The 16,499-nt window shown below is 41.2% G+C and overlaps 1 protein-coding gene across 2 annotated transcripts in view; it reads left to right on the top strand.

Moving 5' to 3' along the window:
- Positions 1-16,499, top strand: part of ALK (ALK receptor tyrosine kinase) — a 306,482-nt gene that overhangs the window by 130,504 nt on the left and 159,479 nt on the right. For both annotated transcript variants that reach the window (XM_085575795.1, XM_085575794.1), the window contains exon 4: positions 10,018-10,219. In XM_085575795.1, the coding sequence (XP_085431921.1) occupies positions 10,018-10,219 (202 nt within the window). The remainder of the gene's footprint in view (positions 1-10,017; positions 10,220-16,499) is intronic.

The raw sequence follows: 16,499 nt of genomic DNA, 5'->3' as shown, positions 1-16,499 counted from the left end.
AACTTGAAGAGTGCTTTAACAGATGCTTTGTGGACCCATCAGAAGTAATAACCTCTGCTCTTGCACCAGGATTTGCTGGTGCAGTATCCCATTCCCCAGGATGGGAAGTGGTGGCCTTGAGCAGTCCTGCTGAAGAGGACCTGCAGGTTGTGGAGGACCCAACCCATAACAAATAGGGTAGGCAGCCATCCAAAATAAGATAGGAGGAAGACATCCAGATGTGAGAAGTTACTTATTCTAGACAGGTCAGTGGTGATGAGGCCACACCTGGATTGCTGTGTTCAGTCTTGGCTCCCCTTCCCAGGTCAAGGGGGACGTGGGGAAGCTGGCAGAGCCCAGTGGGGCTGCCGTGTGTTCAGGACCTGCAGGATGTACCCTTAGAGAGCTGGAGGGAGCTGCGCTTTCTCAGGCTGGGGAGAGGTGAGCTGGAGGTGGCCACAACCACCCAGCACAGAGATACAGAGAAGGTAAAGCCAAATACTTCTCTACCATAGCAGAGAATACAATAGGGCGTGGCAGCAGCTTCCCATTCAGGAGGTCCAGGTCAGATTTCACAGATTGACCAGGAGCAGGGTGCAGTGCTGGAACAGGTTGCCCAGAGAGGCTGGCAAATCTCCAACGCCTGGAGGCTTTTGAGAGTCTGCTGAGCAAAGTTGTAACTGCCCTCCTCCAGTGTCGGTGAGGGTTCTGCTCAGGGCAGGACAGTGGGTGGACACCTATGGAAGGACCTTCCAGTTCCTCTGGTTCAGTGATCCCATTTTAAAACAGTGGTAGCAGTGGACAGGCTGTTTGCTTCTTTGTGCTGGAAGGTCTTTTAGAGGCCAGAACCAAGAACAGAACACTGGAGTCCAGAATACTGAGATCTCATCCCACCAGGACATGTAGCCTTAGGAGGGAGCCATAGTCCCTCCTTCACCTGTGCCACTGTCTCCAGAACAGGAAGGAGAATCTGTTTCATTTCACAAGAAAGGCAGATTAGGTAGAGTTTTAATTAAAGAGTTAATAGAAAGAAGCAGATGAAACTAGCTTTTTCAAATAAATGTTGCCATTTTAAATAAGATTGTTGGCAATTGAGCCCACACTACTAATTATGTGTGATGCCTGATTTTACCACATTATGAGACAAGCTCCCCACTTTCATATTGTCTTGTCCAATTTGGAAAAGAGATTTTCAGCATCCTGAGGTTTAATAATTTAATTTTTCTGAAATGTTTTGAATTTATAAAATGCTATCTAAGTGTGAAGTTTAACTGTGTTTTTGGAGAATACATGAGTTATCAAAGGCCCAGGGAACAGAAACTGTGTAAGCTGATGAAATCCTCTTCTGTCACCGATTGCCTCAGCATTTTTCAGCATGTCTATCAACATTCAGAGAAACTCTCACTCTGTGTCAGACCTAGGGGAAATGTTGTTGTCCCCTCACTTGTCTGCTCATTAACAACAGGTATCTGGGTGAAACTTGCTTTTTTTCTTACATGTGAATGTCAAGTGGGATTTTTGAGTGAGCAGAAGGAAAACCAGCAGTCAGGACAGCTTTCACAGTAGAGCAGAGGGTCCTCAAAAGGTTTCTGCCATCTGCATTTTTTTCCATCCTCTAACTGCTGTGCTGAGGCACTTTCCTCCCTTTCCATCCTTGCAGTCATGACTTAAGAAAGCACAGAAAGTATGAGGAAGCTCTAGGGCTAAAAGATGAGTAAAAAGGGGTCTTCCAAACAAAGCTGGCATGCAGAAGTGATACCTGAGCTACTGACAGGCAGATGGATGGAAGTGGTGTGAACTAGAGGTGGAGGAAGGATGGCTGAACCTTAGGATAAGCATGGATTTAGTGACAGATGCTTTATGCTATGAGGCATTTAACAAGCTCTGGATAGGATCATCACATTTCCCACTACTTATAGTGACAGCTGGCCAGCTAATAGACCCCTGGCACTGTGTGCATGGATGTACATGCATGTATGTGGAGAACATGATGACAACAACAAATTGAAATGTATGAGACATTAAAATGCATTATCTTGTCATGATTTATCTTATTTATGTTATCTGTGGACCAATGTCATAGTTCTCCAGTGGTCTGAATGACTCTTGTGCACTTGAAGCTGACATAATGGCAGTTTCTGTGCAATGAGTTTGAGTTCTGACAGAGAATGCAAAAGGAGGAGTGCTACACCACAGAGATTTAATGCCTTCTCTTGTGGCTTTCTAGTTCTCCAGAGAACTAAACTGCAGTATTAACTACTTATTTAACGTGGTCTATTACATCACTGAACTTCAATTCTGTTCCAGGCACCTTTCTATTCAGGTACTCGTGCGTCACAGTATTGCTGAACTTCTTAATTTTGAAGTTTCCAGCCTCCTGAGTGTAATTGAATAAGCACACTCGAGGGCAAAACAGCAACTAGAGGCACAGCACTGGGCTTCCTTTCACACCCTCCCCTTAACTACTGCACACACTGAGCTCCTGAACAGGCATTCTGCTGTTCATTCTGACAGGACCAGCTTCCTCTTAGCTTTCCCTTTAGGTCTGTCTTGCTCACAGTGACAGAAAATTCTCCCATCCTCTTGTCTCAGAACAGGCATCTCAAAAAGCAACTTGCTGTTCGCCTCTGTCAGCAGCAAAAGAGAAGATGCATGTTGGTTAATCAGCTGTGCAAGGCAGAATTATTTAACGACTCTTCTGTCATTCTCTAGGAAAGATTTTAATTTCAGCATTGAATTTTAAGTTTTTAATTAACTAACTACTTTTTTTCAGTTCAGTGCTTTTTAGCTGGGAGCAAACATTGCTGAGTCATTTAGGAATTGGGCTGTAACAGCATCTGGCTCTAGCTCCTGTTACAGAAGGCAATACCTGGAGCTTTTAATTGTTTTCTTTTTCTTCAATCTGACTTTCCTTTTGAAAAGCTGGATCTAAACTGCTTTGTGAGGAAAACATCTTTTATTGTTGTCTGTCTAAAGAGTACTGTGATGAGCTTCAGTTTTTCCATATAACTATGCTAGGGATTATTGGAGTTTAAGCTGATAAATAGTAATAAATCTTTAAAGGGTATTCATTTGGACTGCAGCTCAAGCACTGCACCTGAGCATAGGGAAGTGACAGGGGAAATCTATGAAAGAATTGTGTGAAGGTCACTGCTAGGAGACTCCTCCCTCTGTGTGTAAGGCTTCAAGTTTGCCTCCAAGAGAATAGTTAAAATAATAAAGAAAATTTGTGGGACAGGAGTGTGAGAAAATGAAGGACTCCTGGCTTTCCTAACTTCAAGTCACATTTCTATAACATTGCTGCAGTTCCCAAGGGTAGCAGTGAACACTAGTTGTTTGAGGGACAAGATTATATATGAGTGAAGTCATTGAATTTAGAATAAATCATATGGGGCAATTGCTTGATGCCATAGTAACAGGACAAAATTTTACTTTATTTTGCTTTGATGGATTATTGGCCTTCCCCTTTATACTTAGGAAATGAAAAATACTTTAAATAGAAGGTAATTTTTAAAGTTTTGACTTGCAGATCTCAGCTCTGATACCAATCTTAGCTGCATGCTGTTTGCAGTTGTTTAATGTCTGCCCTAACTTGTCCATTTGTAAAATGTATGACATGCCCACCAGAGTTAGTATGAATTCATTAGTGCTTCTGAATTGCTCTTGCATCATCCAGAGAAACATGCTCACACTCCTGCTCAGTATTAGAAGTGAAATCCCCGTTTGATTTCAGCTAATGGCAGGAACTCTGATTGACTCCCAGAGAGGTAAGATATCATCCAATTACCATAATTAGATGGTTAAGAATTGTTCAGCTCCAAATTTTGTAATAATTCAAAGGCTCTTACCTCCATGAATTTTAAGTCAAATGCAAGTATAGCAGGTTGCAAATCTTCTGGTGCTTATGTAGTCACATTGCACTCAGCACTGGAGACCATTCACATTCTTCACATTCAGCACATTTTAGAGTCTTGATGAGGCAATTAGAAAATCTGTGTATATAAGCACAGAAAAAGTATAACAGAATCTTTTCTTTAGTGTTGTCACTCAGGTAGTGCCCAGTTCTTTCATGGGTTTTGCCAACTATTGAGCTCCTGTGATGAGAGTTTTGCTTGAATAGTTAATTTGAAAGTCAAGTGTGAAATGAAGAACACAAAGACCAGCTCTGTGGGATGTTTTGTGATACTAGTGGAAATGTTCTCTCCAGTCAGCATCTCTAAAGACTATAAAACTTGATTTAAATAATTTTTTCTACTGTACAGTCCCCAACAGACGTTGACTGTTAATAGTTTTTACAGCTCTAATTTAATCTAGTAGAGTATTGAACTAGTATGTGAAAGGTAATAAAATCCTTTTAGTAGAAAGATGGAGTTTATGTTCAGAATAACAATCTATCAGTTTTGCAAAGATTGTTAAATCGCTGCTTTATAAGTGTGATCAGATTAAGTCAGCCTAGCTGTATTTTGAGTCTTTCTTTTCACAGAATTGTTAAGGCTGGAAAAGACCTCAGGAGAGAGCATCCATTCCAGCCCCTCTGCCCAGGCAGGGTCACCTGGAGCAGTGGCACAGGAGCATGTCCAGGTGGGCTCTGAATGTCTCCAGGGAGGGAGACTCCACGGCCTCCCTGAGCAGCTGTGCCAGTGCTCTGCCACCCTCAGTGTAAAGAAATTCTTCCTCATGCTGAGGTAGAACTTCTTGTGTTTCAGTTTACAGACACTGCTCTTTGTCCTGTTGCTGGACACCACTGCAAAGAGCCTGGCACTGTCCCCTTGGCATTTTGAGATATTTACATGCACTGATGAGATCCACTCTCAGAATTCTCTTCTCCACACTAAGCATGCCCAGATTCTGCAGTCTCTTCTCACAAGAGAGAGAAACCGCTGATAATCTTTGTGGCCTCTGTTGGACCCTCTCCAACAGCTCTGTGTCTGTCTTGTACTAAGGAGCCCAGAACTGGACACAGAACTCCAGATGTGGCCCCTCTAGGGCCAAGCAGAGGGGCTCCATTGCCCTGCTGGCCATATTCTTCTCAATGTGTTCCAGGATCCCACTGGCCCTCCTGCTGGCTCACCCACTGAGACACCCTGGTCCTTCTCCACAGAGATGCTCTTTAATAGGTCAGCCCCATCACATGCTGGAAATCCTGGACCTCAGCTGCAAGTTGAGGAATTGCCTCAATGTATTTGTCCCAGAAGAGCTGTTTGCTATTTTCTAAAGTGAAAACTTTGCTGAGGACCCCTATTTCCCAATGTGACTTCTCAGGCCGCTGTCTCTTTGGGCTGCACCCATCTTTCCTGGGCTGCTGGCTCAGAAAGGTCCAAGGATGCAGTGGGGTTGCACTGACCTCAATGAGCATCATGAGGTTGGTGAGCAGAAGAACCTGACCTGGCTCTGTGCTTTTCCCCCAAGACTGACCAGGAAGGATTTAGGATATGAGCAGTTAGCAGGGTGCATTCAAAGCTGTAGGGTAGCTGCCAGATGACCAGCTTTTCAAAGGGTTTGCAATAGTTTACCCAGTTCCTAGGGCCAAAGGAATGGCTCTGTGTTGAGAACATCTTGGGGTTGCTTCTACATTCACTGGTATGAGTTTCAGGTGGTTTGTGCATTCACATCAGATGAGGATGTTGGGCCAGAGATTGTGGGAATGGGCTTTGTTGCTGATGTGGGTTTAAGTTGTAGGACCAGCAGTTTGTGTTTCTTCATTTGAAAACTTCTTTGGACAGGTGCTTTATTCATACTGTGTCTGTGCCCACAGAGTACTTTAACATCAGTTTTCTTGTTTATAAATGATCTGTTACTTCATTAGTCCTGAACAGAGGAACTTGAAGCTGTCTTCATCACCTCAAAAACATCTTGCTACTAAGCTGATAAACCATCCTTCCCTTTGTGTGACATGAATGTTAAAATGTTGTAAACAAGTTTCCAAAGGATCAACAGCAATTTTTCATGCAGGATATATTAATTTGTCTTGTAATATTCCTTTTATGTCAACTGCAATAATCTACTGTGCTTAAAGCATAAATATCTTTTCATGTGTGTTTGTCTGAAGTGACAGTAAGTTGCCAGAGATGTTATCAGACACAACATATGAGGATGAGTAACTCCACTGCCTTATGGCTGCAGCTATTTAAAAGGCAGGGGAAAATTATCATTAGAAGCTGAATATTGTTGGTAGGTTTGTCACACAGAATGTGAGTGTTTAGAGGGAATATGAAAAAGAAAGTATTTGCATTAAGACCAGCACTTTCTGGAACACCACCAAGCAGCATCAGCTAGTAGGTTTTCTGTCCTCTAGTGCAAACGTGGGTATATTGGGGACAAAACACTGCCTGCTGTTCCCCCTGCAAACCTTGTGTTCTGTGTGATGATGATGAATGAGCTCAGGACCCCAGAAGTGCTAAGTGCCTGGATCTGTGGATGTGTATCTAGTTACAATTTCGTTGTTTCAACTGCATCTCTTCAATATCAGCATTGCATTGTGCAGCTAGGGTTCAATTAAAAACCTGTAGCAAAAGACTCCTGCAATGACTCATTGGTGAAGATCTCTGTGGTAAGTAACAGACTCCCCGGATTCCTGAGCAGGAGAATGTCACACGGGCAGCATGAACCATTATGGCACCTTTCATCTCAGCTTATGTCCCCTGGTATCTAAGTAGCAGCAGAAGTTTGGTGGAAGCTACAGTGCTTTTTCTAGCTGTTTACCCAGGGGAATCCCAAGAGTCTTATTAAAGCTGCAAGCCAATAGGAGAAAACAGTAGCAAGGAAATTCTGGCTGGAACCTTAGAGTCTTACAGTCTACAGAATTATCCCAGAGCATGCCACACAGATTCCCACTGTGGGGAAATAGAGGTGAACAAGTAGCATTTGGTTTTGCTGAGGAAGTCTCTTGCTGTGAAATAGAATGTTCCTGAATCCCTTGGCATGGATGTGGAATTGATCTCCAGGTGATCCCTTAACAGTCTCTAGGCTGATCCTGGAAATGGTGGTTATATTGATCCTGGGGGGGAGCATCTCAGGAAACAGTGTCAGGCAGTGCCTGAGAGATTGTGCTTTTGAGGGAAAGGAGAAGCACGGGGATTCATGTTCAAAATGTATAATTTCTCACATCAGATTCATTAATTATTCCTTTGTGAGTGCCATGGCTTAATCCCAGGATCTTCAAATTCTGCTGTATAAGAAAATGTCTGTGGTATTAAAGTAAGTACCCCCATTTCAACTTGGGAAACTGTTCCATAACACCAGAGCTAAGTGATGCTCTGATAGTTCCTTGCTTGACACTTAAAAATTAAAAGAGCAGTAAGAGCAAAAAGAGAAAGCTGCTGCAGACAAGGAAGTCACCCATGAGGCAGCTGAGCTTTCAAAAACAAGAACAAAGTTGTGTTTATTCTCTCCTCTTTTAAAATAAAATAGAAATTTATATATATATAAAATACAATCTCTTATAGCTCAAATATTTGCCCAGCTAGGTGATTTCCCCAGAAGTATTCACTGGGAGGACAATTCTGACAAGTGTGTTTTGGTGGCGAGGCCAACACAGTGTAATCCATTGTGGAGCCATGTTCTCTGCAGTGATTTCCTAGGCACCACTGCAGAGAAGCTGGTGTGGGGCTGCTCCTCCTGGGAGAGTGTGCTGGGGTAGCCCTACCATGGCAAATCTGTACTTCTTTTAGCAACATAAATCAGTAGGTACAACTGGCCATGTGGTGAGTAATAAGCTGCAACTGCACAGTGTGAGCCCTGCAGACAGAGAGTAGAAACAAAGAAGTCAGAAAAAAGGAGATTCGTGACTGTCTCACAATTTGCTGTAGCAACAGCCCTTGCCTACTACTGGACTTCATTGATGTTTCAAACCTGACCTCAAGTCAGGCCACAAGAGGAACTATCCTTGGCAGCTCCCTTGATTTAGAACTACTGCAAGAAAAGAAGGAATGAGAGCTGCCTTTGTTTGTTATTTTTAAAATCTGACTCCCTATTGCAAGGCAGTAAGATGTGCAAATGGCTCTTGCACCTGGCAAGTTACCATCAGCAATTATTGCAATGCTTAGTGTCTTTCTGCCACCAGCAGAAATCTCTTTGCTCCCTTTCATGTCAGAGATTTCATTGTTCTTATGGGGATGGTAAAATTAAAGCCACAAGATTTACTGCTCTAATTCTCTTTTATTTGCAACAAAAGGGAGAGACAGAGAAGGATGATACATGTAGCTCGATTTTGTGTTGTTGGGGTTTTTTCTCTCTTACTGACCAACAAAAATAACTGACAAAAACTTAGTTTAAATTAATCAAACAATTCCATTAGCAGGTGTGTTAAAGACTATTATTTAGACATAGAAATCTTGTTATTAAGAAAAAAAAAGCTGTGACTGCATTTCACTCTCCTGTGTTTTGACATCTGAGCAGGCTGTACTTTATATATTTCTTCATGTTTCTTTCAGTACAGATGTTTTCTAGTTTTAGATGTCATTAATGTGGTGTAAATGTCAAGAACAGTATTTTTGACAAATATATCAAAAACACTGTTTATGATAAATGTATGTCTGTGAGGGAAACAGTGTTTGATAGGAATCCAATTTTCATTTGTAGCCCTTCCATTGTTGCCCTTTGTGTGACCTGAGATGATTTGCCAAATCAGACTTTTTCAGAGGGGACATCTGTGAACACAAGTGCCGTTCCTGTGTTCTAAACCAGCGTCTGACTGTGAGCTGTTAAAATCTGAGCTGTTGACTTTCAGTTCAGTGAAAGAATTGAGGACAATCAAATAAGGACAATTCACCACATGCCTCATGGAAGGAGGTGAACTGCTGCAGGAGCTCAGAGTGGCTGCTTTGCACCTCCTGCTCCAGAGCTTACACACTGAGGTGGAAAGGAGAAGGATTCATTTGTAGCTCCTCAACATTTATTGTATTTTTTAGACACCCTGAACATCATATGAGCCATGCTCAATGATGTACAGATCGTTTCTGTGAAGCTGCAACCTTGTCATTTTCAAAAACAAGCTTCTGCTCTGGCTAAAATTCATGCACATTTAAAAATAAGTTTCAATTGCAGCCCTGTTGAGCTTTAATTTCTCTCTCAATGAAATTACTCTTCATCAGACCTGCATTTTTTCAGTATTAATGGACAGGCTTCATTAATGGATACTCCAAGTAATCAAGACAGTGAGATTTCATTACCTGACCAGTCTTGCTGGAATTTGTGGAATATCATACTTTTTCTTGCTTCGAGGGTTGGTCCCTTTCATTTGCCAGCTACAGGCCCCAGTGTGCTTGTTCTGTGGACAAATTGATAAATTAGTCTGGTGCCGAAAGGGAGTCATTTGACTCACCTGAAATGAGCAGCAATGGGATGAAAATACATTACCTCTGTCCCACTGGATAAGCTTCAGATAGTATTGAAATAGAATTAGGCCAAAGGAGTCAATGTAGTGGATAATAATGAAATGTTTAATGTGGATTAGCTGAATATATAATTAATACATTAGAATGAATTGCTGAAGACTTAAACTGTGTCAGACCTTTATCCTGTCTCAAATATTAGACTTAAAACCGCTGCAGTCTTCTGTTTATAGGAGAGCATAAGAAAAGCTATTGAATTTGTGTTTTTTATTCGGGTAAGAGGACTAGATACAGTTTAAAGTATTATAAATAAATATGTATATACGAGAGCTGTCAAATCAGGATCCAACAGAACCAATGCTAATATATTTGAGTCTGAACCAGACCTGAGAGGTTACAGACAAGAATCTAAAGCTAAAACTCCTTAATCACCTCTGTGGGCTTCTTTCTTCTGGGAGCTAAATCTAAATATGATATTCATTTTGGACCATTCCTAGGTGAGTTGAAGTGTTGCTTTAGTCTTTATAGGTTGAATACAAAATGGACAGACTTTCCAAACTAATTGGCAAATATAATCTTTGACTGTGAGGTATGGAAGGGCTGCAGAATGAGCTGGGACACAAAACTTGAAAGTATTCATATGTTATCTAGGAGGCCTTGGGGTTTTTCTAATTGTTAAAACTTCCTTGTTGCATCCTCTTTCCAGGCTCTTTTCTGTTTCTCAATGCATCAGAGAGGCCGAGCCCCACCATCCTGAGCCCTTGGCTGAGGAGCAACAGTGATCAATGTGTAGTTCAAGTGGCTGTGTACAAGTTTTACCAGCAGAGTGGAGAATATATTGCTCGTGTCCACCCCATTGATGAGAGCAGCAGTGAAATCCTATCAGAGGAGAGTCCAGAGAAACATGGGTAAGTCTCATCCCCTCATTTGATTCACAGCTTGAATTGAGAAAAATCATTTGGTTGTGTAGCAATAGAGCTACAAAACACATGCTGCATATCTGAGGGAGCAGGACATGCCACTGAGGAGATGCTGTCTTGCATGGGTCTAAAATATCATAGAAGGTGGAGGTTGATGCTTATTTTATTATACAAAGCATTAGCAAACTTCTGGATCCAGGTAATTGAGTCTCTAAGTTAACACCACGTTTATTCTCAGTGCTTGCAGGTACAGATAGAGCATGGATCCTCATCCTCAAGTTAAAGCTTTACTGCTTAATTCTCTCTGTGTGATTGCTTTTTACTACTTCTTAACCCATGTATACTATTGGGCTTAGAATATCTACTGAGTCTTTGCAGTTTCATGTGCCTGCATACATTTTCAGTTTTGTCTTCACTTCTTTTTGTTTGCCTGTAAAGTTGTTCAGAACTACTGGTAGGGGAGGAAAGCTTTTGATCTTTCAAGGGTGCAACTGTTTGAAATGTTTGATCCTCTTTGTGCAATTAATCTTAATGATGTTTTAATTTGTCAGACTTCCTGTGTATTCTGTTAAATTTTTGTTAGCAGCAAAACAGCAGGAGATGAACACAGTAAATTTTTCAAGATGCTGCAGGAGTAGAGTAACTTGGAATTTAATTTGGATATATGCGAAGATAATGTTCTACCTGCTCTGTGTACTGACTATTTAAAATTTTTATTTCTTACCTTTGTTGTGAAATATGTTGAGAAGCGTGATTTTTACCAAGCATCTCAAATGTTCTTTGTTTTGTTGTAATAGATTAGAGTTTCTAATAGCAAATCCTGCTGGCTTGTCCTCGTAACAAGATGTGATTATCTGATTACTGTCTACAGCAAATTCTGTATCTTCCAGTAGCAAAAGGAGAATGTGCAATAAAAAGCCTTGCAGGAGATAACCTAACTCATAGAAACAGTTTGAATAGTTGTAATTCTCATATAACACATGGCCTATAAAAGTGAGGAGGAGAGCTTGTGTGTGGATCTAGATCATACTTAGTTCCAGCAACATCATCCAAATTGTAAATTGCTGTTGATGTCTGGGGAGAAGTAATTAGAGGAGCCACAGCAGCTGTCTTCTTCCTTAGCTCTTTGCAAATGCTGTGTTCTGTGTCACAGCTAATAAACATTCTTTGTGCAAAGTGCCTCCTGCGTTGGCACTGCCTCTGCCCCTTGGCACTCCCGGGGAATGCTGCTGTGTGCAAAATGCTCTGCTGTGCTGCATGGAGGAGCTGCAGCTTGGATCTGTGGGTGGGCAGAACTCTCCAGGAGCAAAGGCAAGTGCCAAATGTAAGAAGCCTTGAAGGGAAGGGAAAGGTTGCTTTAAGTACAAATTCCTGCCTTTGCCATCTGCTGGGGATAACGTGGATGACTCAGCTGCGTGTTGCAGATGGAGATCGTCACCACAGCAAAGGGGGTTTGTGCTTTTACAGGAGGTGGCTTTGGTTATAGCTTGACTGTCCCATATGCTTGCCAGAAGAGCAGCTTGCACCCCAACAGCATTGCTGGAGGGCTAAGGATGTGCCTTTGGTTTTCATGGGTTTGTGTGTCTGACTCCTTGGTGCTCCACGTGCTGGAAAACTCCAGTTGGAGCCACCAGCTGGTTCACTTTCCCCTCCTCCTTTTCTCTGTCCCTTCACTGCAAGAGGCAGTAACTCTTCTCTCAGCTCAGTAATGCAGAAAAACTCTGTGCCCACATAAATGTCACATGGGGATGGTTAAATAGCTTCTCACAGCCACAGATGAGAAGGTAGCAATTTGTCACCATTTAACCTGAATCTTCATTCCAGAATTTGAGTGCCCCTCCTTTGTTTGGAGGGATAATATTAGCTATTACAGCTCTGACTAAAAAAAAACATGTAAATCTAACTTTTTAGAGCATCTTTTTTCCTTGAAATAGGAATCCAGTATAGCTGATTGAAAGTCAAGAATAATTCAATGGAGTTCTTAAATGAACTAGCAATCCTACAGTGGAAATATGTTCTGTTCAATATTTTATTTTGTCTTGGAAATTGCAAACAATTGTGTTCTTTTATAATGAGTTCTTTGACCATGCTATAACGAAATAATTTCTAAATTTTTTTTAAGGATTTTAGCTCTAGGCACAAAGTAATTGAATTCCCCAATGATGAGTCTGTGCTAGAAATAAAAACACTTTAAAGTTTCACAGCTGACACTTCTTTGATTCTATATGCTTTATATATTGCTTTGCAAACAAGAGGTGTAAAGTGTGTGACTTTGTATGTGCACTAGTGAGTCTATGCCATTGCTTGAGATCAAGCTCATAGCAGGAAGGATGTGTTTTATTGAAAAAAAAAGCATATGAAGGGTGATAAAGCAATAAGTTAATTTCAGGATGGATTTTCTCAGATCTTGAACTACGCACAGCACTAATATCTTCTCTACTTGTTTTTTTCCTTTTTAATTTGTATAACCCAAATTACACATGTTAAGATCTTACAGGGTCTTCACAGTTCACCTACATTTACAAGAGAAAAAAAGCAGATGCTGTCAGGTATTACTATTTCATTCAGGGTGAAACCAGGCAAGCCAAGGTTTTGGTTGACAGCATTTGAGGCTGATTTTAAGAAGAATATATGTAAAGCTATGAAATTGTATTAGGTAAAGACAGCATGGTCCCCAAATATTTATTTGTTATCGGAGCTCACCCATGTTGTCTTTGTGTGTAAATTACTGGGTGTGATTATGCGTAAAGACTCAAAGCAGAGCTGTGGATGGTCTGTTTGCTCCTCTGGTGTCATTCTTTAGGAAAAAAAAAAAAATGGACTAGAGTTGCATGAGTTCCATAATGAGCCAGAGGGGTTACAGAAATGGTTGTGTGGAAGACACCTGTTTGTTTTATTTTCTTAGCTGACATATTTCACTGCAGCTGATGTATTGCATGCAGGAAAAACTGTGGCTAAGCCAAGATACATCACACTGCAGTAAGGTGGGGCAGATGGAACATAGACCAGGAGCAGAATGGCAGAAGTGATGGCTGGGAATGGTTTCTGAGTGATGATCTCCAGAGGATACTTGTTTTATGGCACACTCTGCCCAGTACAGTCGTAACTTCTATATATAATATTTACAAGAAAGCTTTCTATTCAGAAATTATCTATGTCCTTGTTCATCAGTTCAGCAGAATTGTATACTTTTTTAAATTAGCATTAATTTTGAAGAGAAATGGAGTCTTAACTCCAGTTTAACCTGTGGGTTTTGGAACCCCTTTGGTTAGACCTTCCTAACTTAACTCCTAAACAATCAGTAGGATCCTCTATGGAGAACAATACATCCCTGTGTTCTATCAGAACACAGTGTTTGTTTCATGGAAGTGTTTGTAGCTACTCTGAGTCTGTGGATGTTTTTGATGTGGTTAGTCTCTTCTGACATCTCTTGCAATTCTGTTGGGTTTTACAAGGACCCATAGATGATACAGGGAGAGAAGCAGTGCAGTGTTATTGATCATTTGTAATGGCAAAAGAGTTGTTATAATTCCTGCCATGGAGCACAGCACTCTCTGATTTATCTCAAATGACACCAGATGTGGCTACTATCTTTTGCAGTTTTTCTGTTCCCATAGCGCTGTATACAATCCTTTCTTGCTATTTAATGGGGTTCCCATTTTCTGTTTTTGTAGGTGAGGAGACATCAAGTATGTTTATGTAGCATATTGGTAATTTAGCAAAGCAGAATTGCTGCCACAGTTCGAATGTTGCCTTCTGGGTGCTTGTCAGACTGTCACTGTGGCCACTGATTTAATTTCACCTCTCATCTTTCTTTTTCCCATGTGTTACATTTATAATTATAAAACAAGTCAGATTTTAAGTGTGCTTAGTAGAGTGGAGAGAACACAAAGGAAATAAAGGAAATCTTGTCAGCAAAGTTAGTTTGTAATAAAGGATTGATTTTAATTTCTTTTGATTTGTGTATTTTGGAGAAATTAGAATTAGGCAAGGACAAAATTATCATGGTTCATTTTAATTACTATTATTACTTTACACCTCTACTTTCACTATTAATGGTGAGCTGCAGTATTATCTACTATATATCAAACCAAACTTTTTATTAGAACATAGCAAATGACACCTAATTTCAATGTGGTCTTTTATTGTCAGCCTCCCTCATCACCAAGCTGGAGATTGATCTGAAGACTTTTGTGTAAACATGTGAAGTTGAAGGTGTTTCTTAAATAAAACATGAAATGTGAACATGCATGCTTGAGAAAGGAAGTCATAAAACACTAATACTTTATATAGCCAGTATTTCAGTAGGTATATGAATACTGGTGCACAGAGCACTTCCAACAGAGAAAGTTCACCTGGTTCTGAAGGCTGCTGCAAATCATGATAGGCTATTCCCTTTCTGGCATCTACAGCTTCACTTAAGATTGATTGCATTGGTAGGTGTCAAGGAAAATACATGAAGGAATCAATAGCATCTGTCACATTTGACCTTGGGGCTTGAAATCAGAAGGTTATTTCTTGTACTAGTCTTGTTCCTTTTCTTTCTTTCTTACCAGTAGTTTCAGTAGCCTGTCTCAGAGACCAGAGACTCAATAGAAGGATTTTTCTTTATTTTATATTCTTTTTGTCAGAATGGGGAATGCTTGTTTGTTTGTTTTCACCTTCTTGAAAAACTTCACTAAATTCAAGCCTTTCTTCTATAAATGCCTCGGCTGAGGCATGAAAAGAATGAAGACCAAAGTCTTAGTATGTTTTTGGGGCATTTAAACATATTTTTAAGCATCTAAATATATCTCAAAACTTACATGATATTTTTAGTCTCGGAGAATTCTAAATCAGGAGTTTAAGTGATTCAATTCAAACTATGCATTTGAGAAATTCAGGTGATCCAGGAAAACAATTTGGATTTATGGATTTGTTAGAAACTAAGCTCTCTCACCCTGATGGCCAGGCACCACTAATCCTTAATTTCAGAGAGATAACTTGTATTGTTCTAGACAGAAAATTAACACTTAAACTTTTTCTGTGCTATTACCCACTAGCCAACTTTTAGTCCCTTTCAGTCTGTGAAATTAAGTGCAAATGAAGGAAAAGAAGAGGAAAGAAAAGGCAAAGTTGATAACTCTATTGGTCGTGGCACCTTGAGGAGTTTGTTGCTATTTAGTTCTCAGGTTGTGCAGACTCCCAGAATCGGTCAGGCTGGAAAAGACCTCTGAGATCTCAGAGTCCAACCTTTGTCCAAACACCACCATGTGTGTCAATTAGACCATGGCGCTGAGTGCCACGTCCAGCGTTTTGTCAAGCACCTTCAGAGATGTTGACTCCACCACCTCCCTGGACAGCCCATTCCAATGTCTAGGCTTCTTTTCTATGAAGGAATTCCTTATAATGTCCAACCTTAGCTTCTCCTAGTGCAGCTTGAGACTGTGTGCTCATCAGTGGTTGCCTGGGAGAAGAGACCGATCCCCACCTGGCTTTCAGGGAGTTGTAGAGAGTGATAAGGTCTCCCCTAACCCTCCTTTTCTCCAGGCTGAACACCCTCAGCTCCCTCAGCTGCTCTTCCCAGGACTTGTGCTCCAGACTTTTCCCCAGTTCTGTTGTCCTTCTCTGGACACACTCCACCACGTCCATGTGTTTCCTGTAGTGAGGGGCCCAGAGCTCAACACAGGATTTGAGGTGTGGCCTCAATAGTGTCAGCTACAGGAGAGCAATACTGCCCTGGTCCTGCTGGCCACACTCTTGCTGATCCAGGCCAGGGTGCCCTTGGCCACCTGGGCACACTCTGGCTTGTGTTCAGTGCTGCCAGCCACATCCCCAGGTCCTTTTTGGCTGGGCAGTTTTCCAGCCACTCTGCCCCCAGCCTGCAGTGCTGAAGGCTGTTGGTGCGGTCCAAGGGTAAGCTCCAGCACTTGGGCTTGTTGAACCTCATACTGCCAGGGAGATTTAAATTAAAATCATTCAGGATCTGTAAGGTAAAATACAGCACTGCAAGATTTTCGGCAATAGTATGAACCTGATATACAAATGTCTGCGTGTTTTCAGACCATTTTCCCATTCTACTTGGGCACAAAATGATGTGTCTCAAGTTGTCACTTTCATACTAGGGTGAACAAAGTGTCTGTACACTTCTGTTTTAAAAGTCTTGCTGGCCTTGCTGCTGCTGAAGTGCTCTATTATTACTTGAGATAAACATGGGTCCTTTTTGGAGATTTTTTTTTTTTTGCTTTAGAGCATGCCTTATTTTTCCATGTAGCCTTAAGACAACAAA

Source organism: Lonchura striata, chromosome 3, assembly GCF_050655825.1.
Source record: "Lonchura striata isolate lonStrDom1 chromosome 3, ASM5065582v1, whole genome shotgun sequence".
Classification (NCBI taxonomy): Eukaryota; Metazoa; Chordata; class Aves; order Passeriformes; family Estrildidae; genus Lonchura; species Lonchura striata.
The sequence above is the reverse complement of the archived record's forward strand: the minus strand, read 5'-3'. Positions and strand labels throughout refer to the sequence as shown.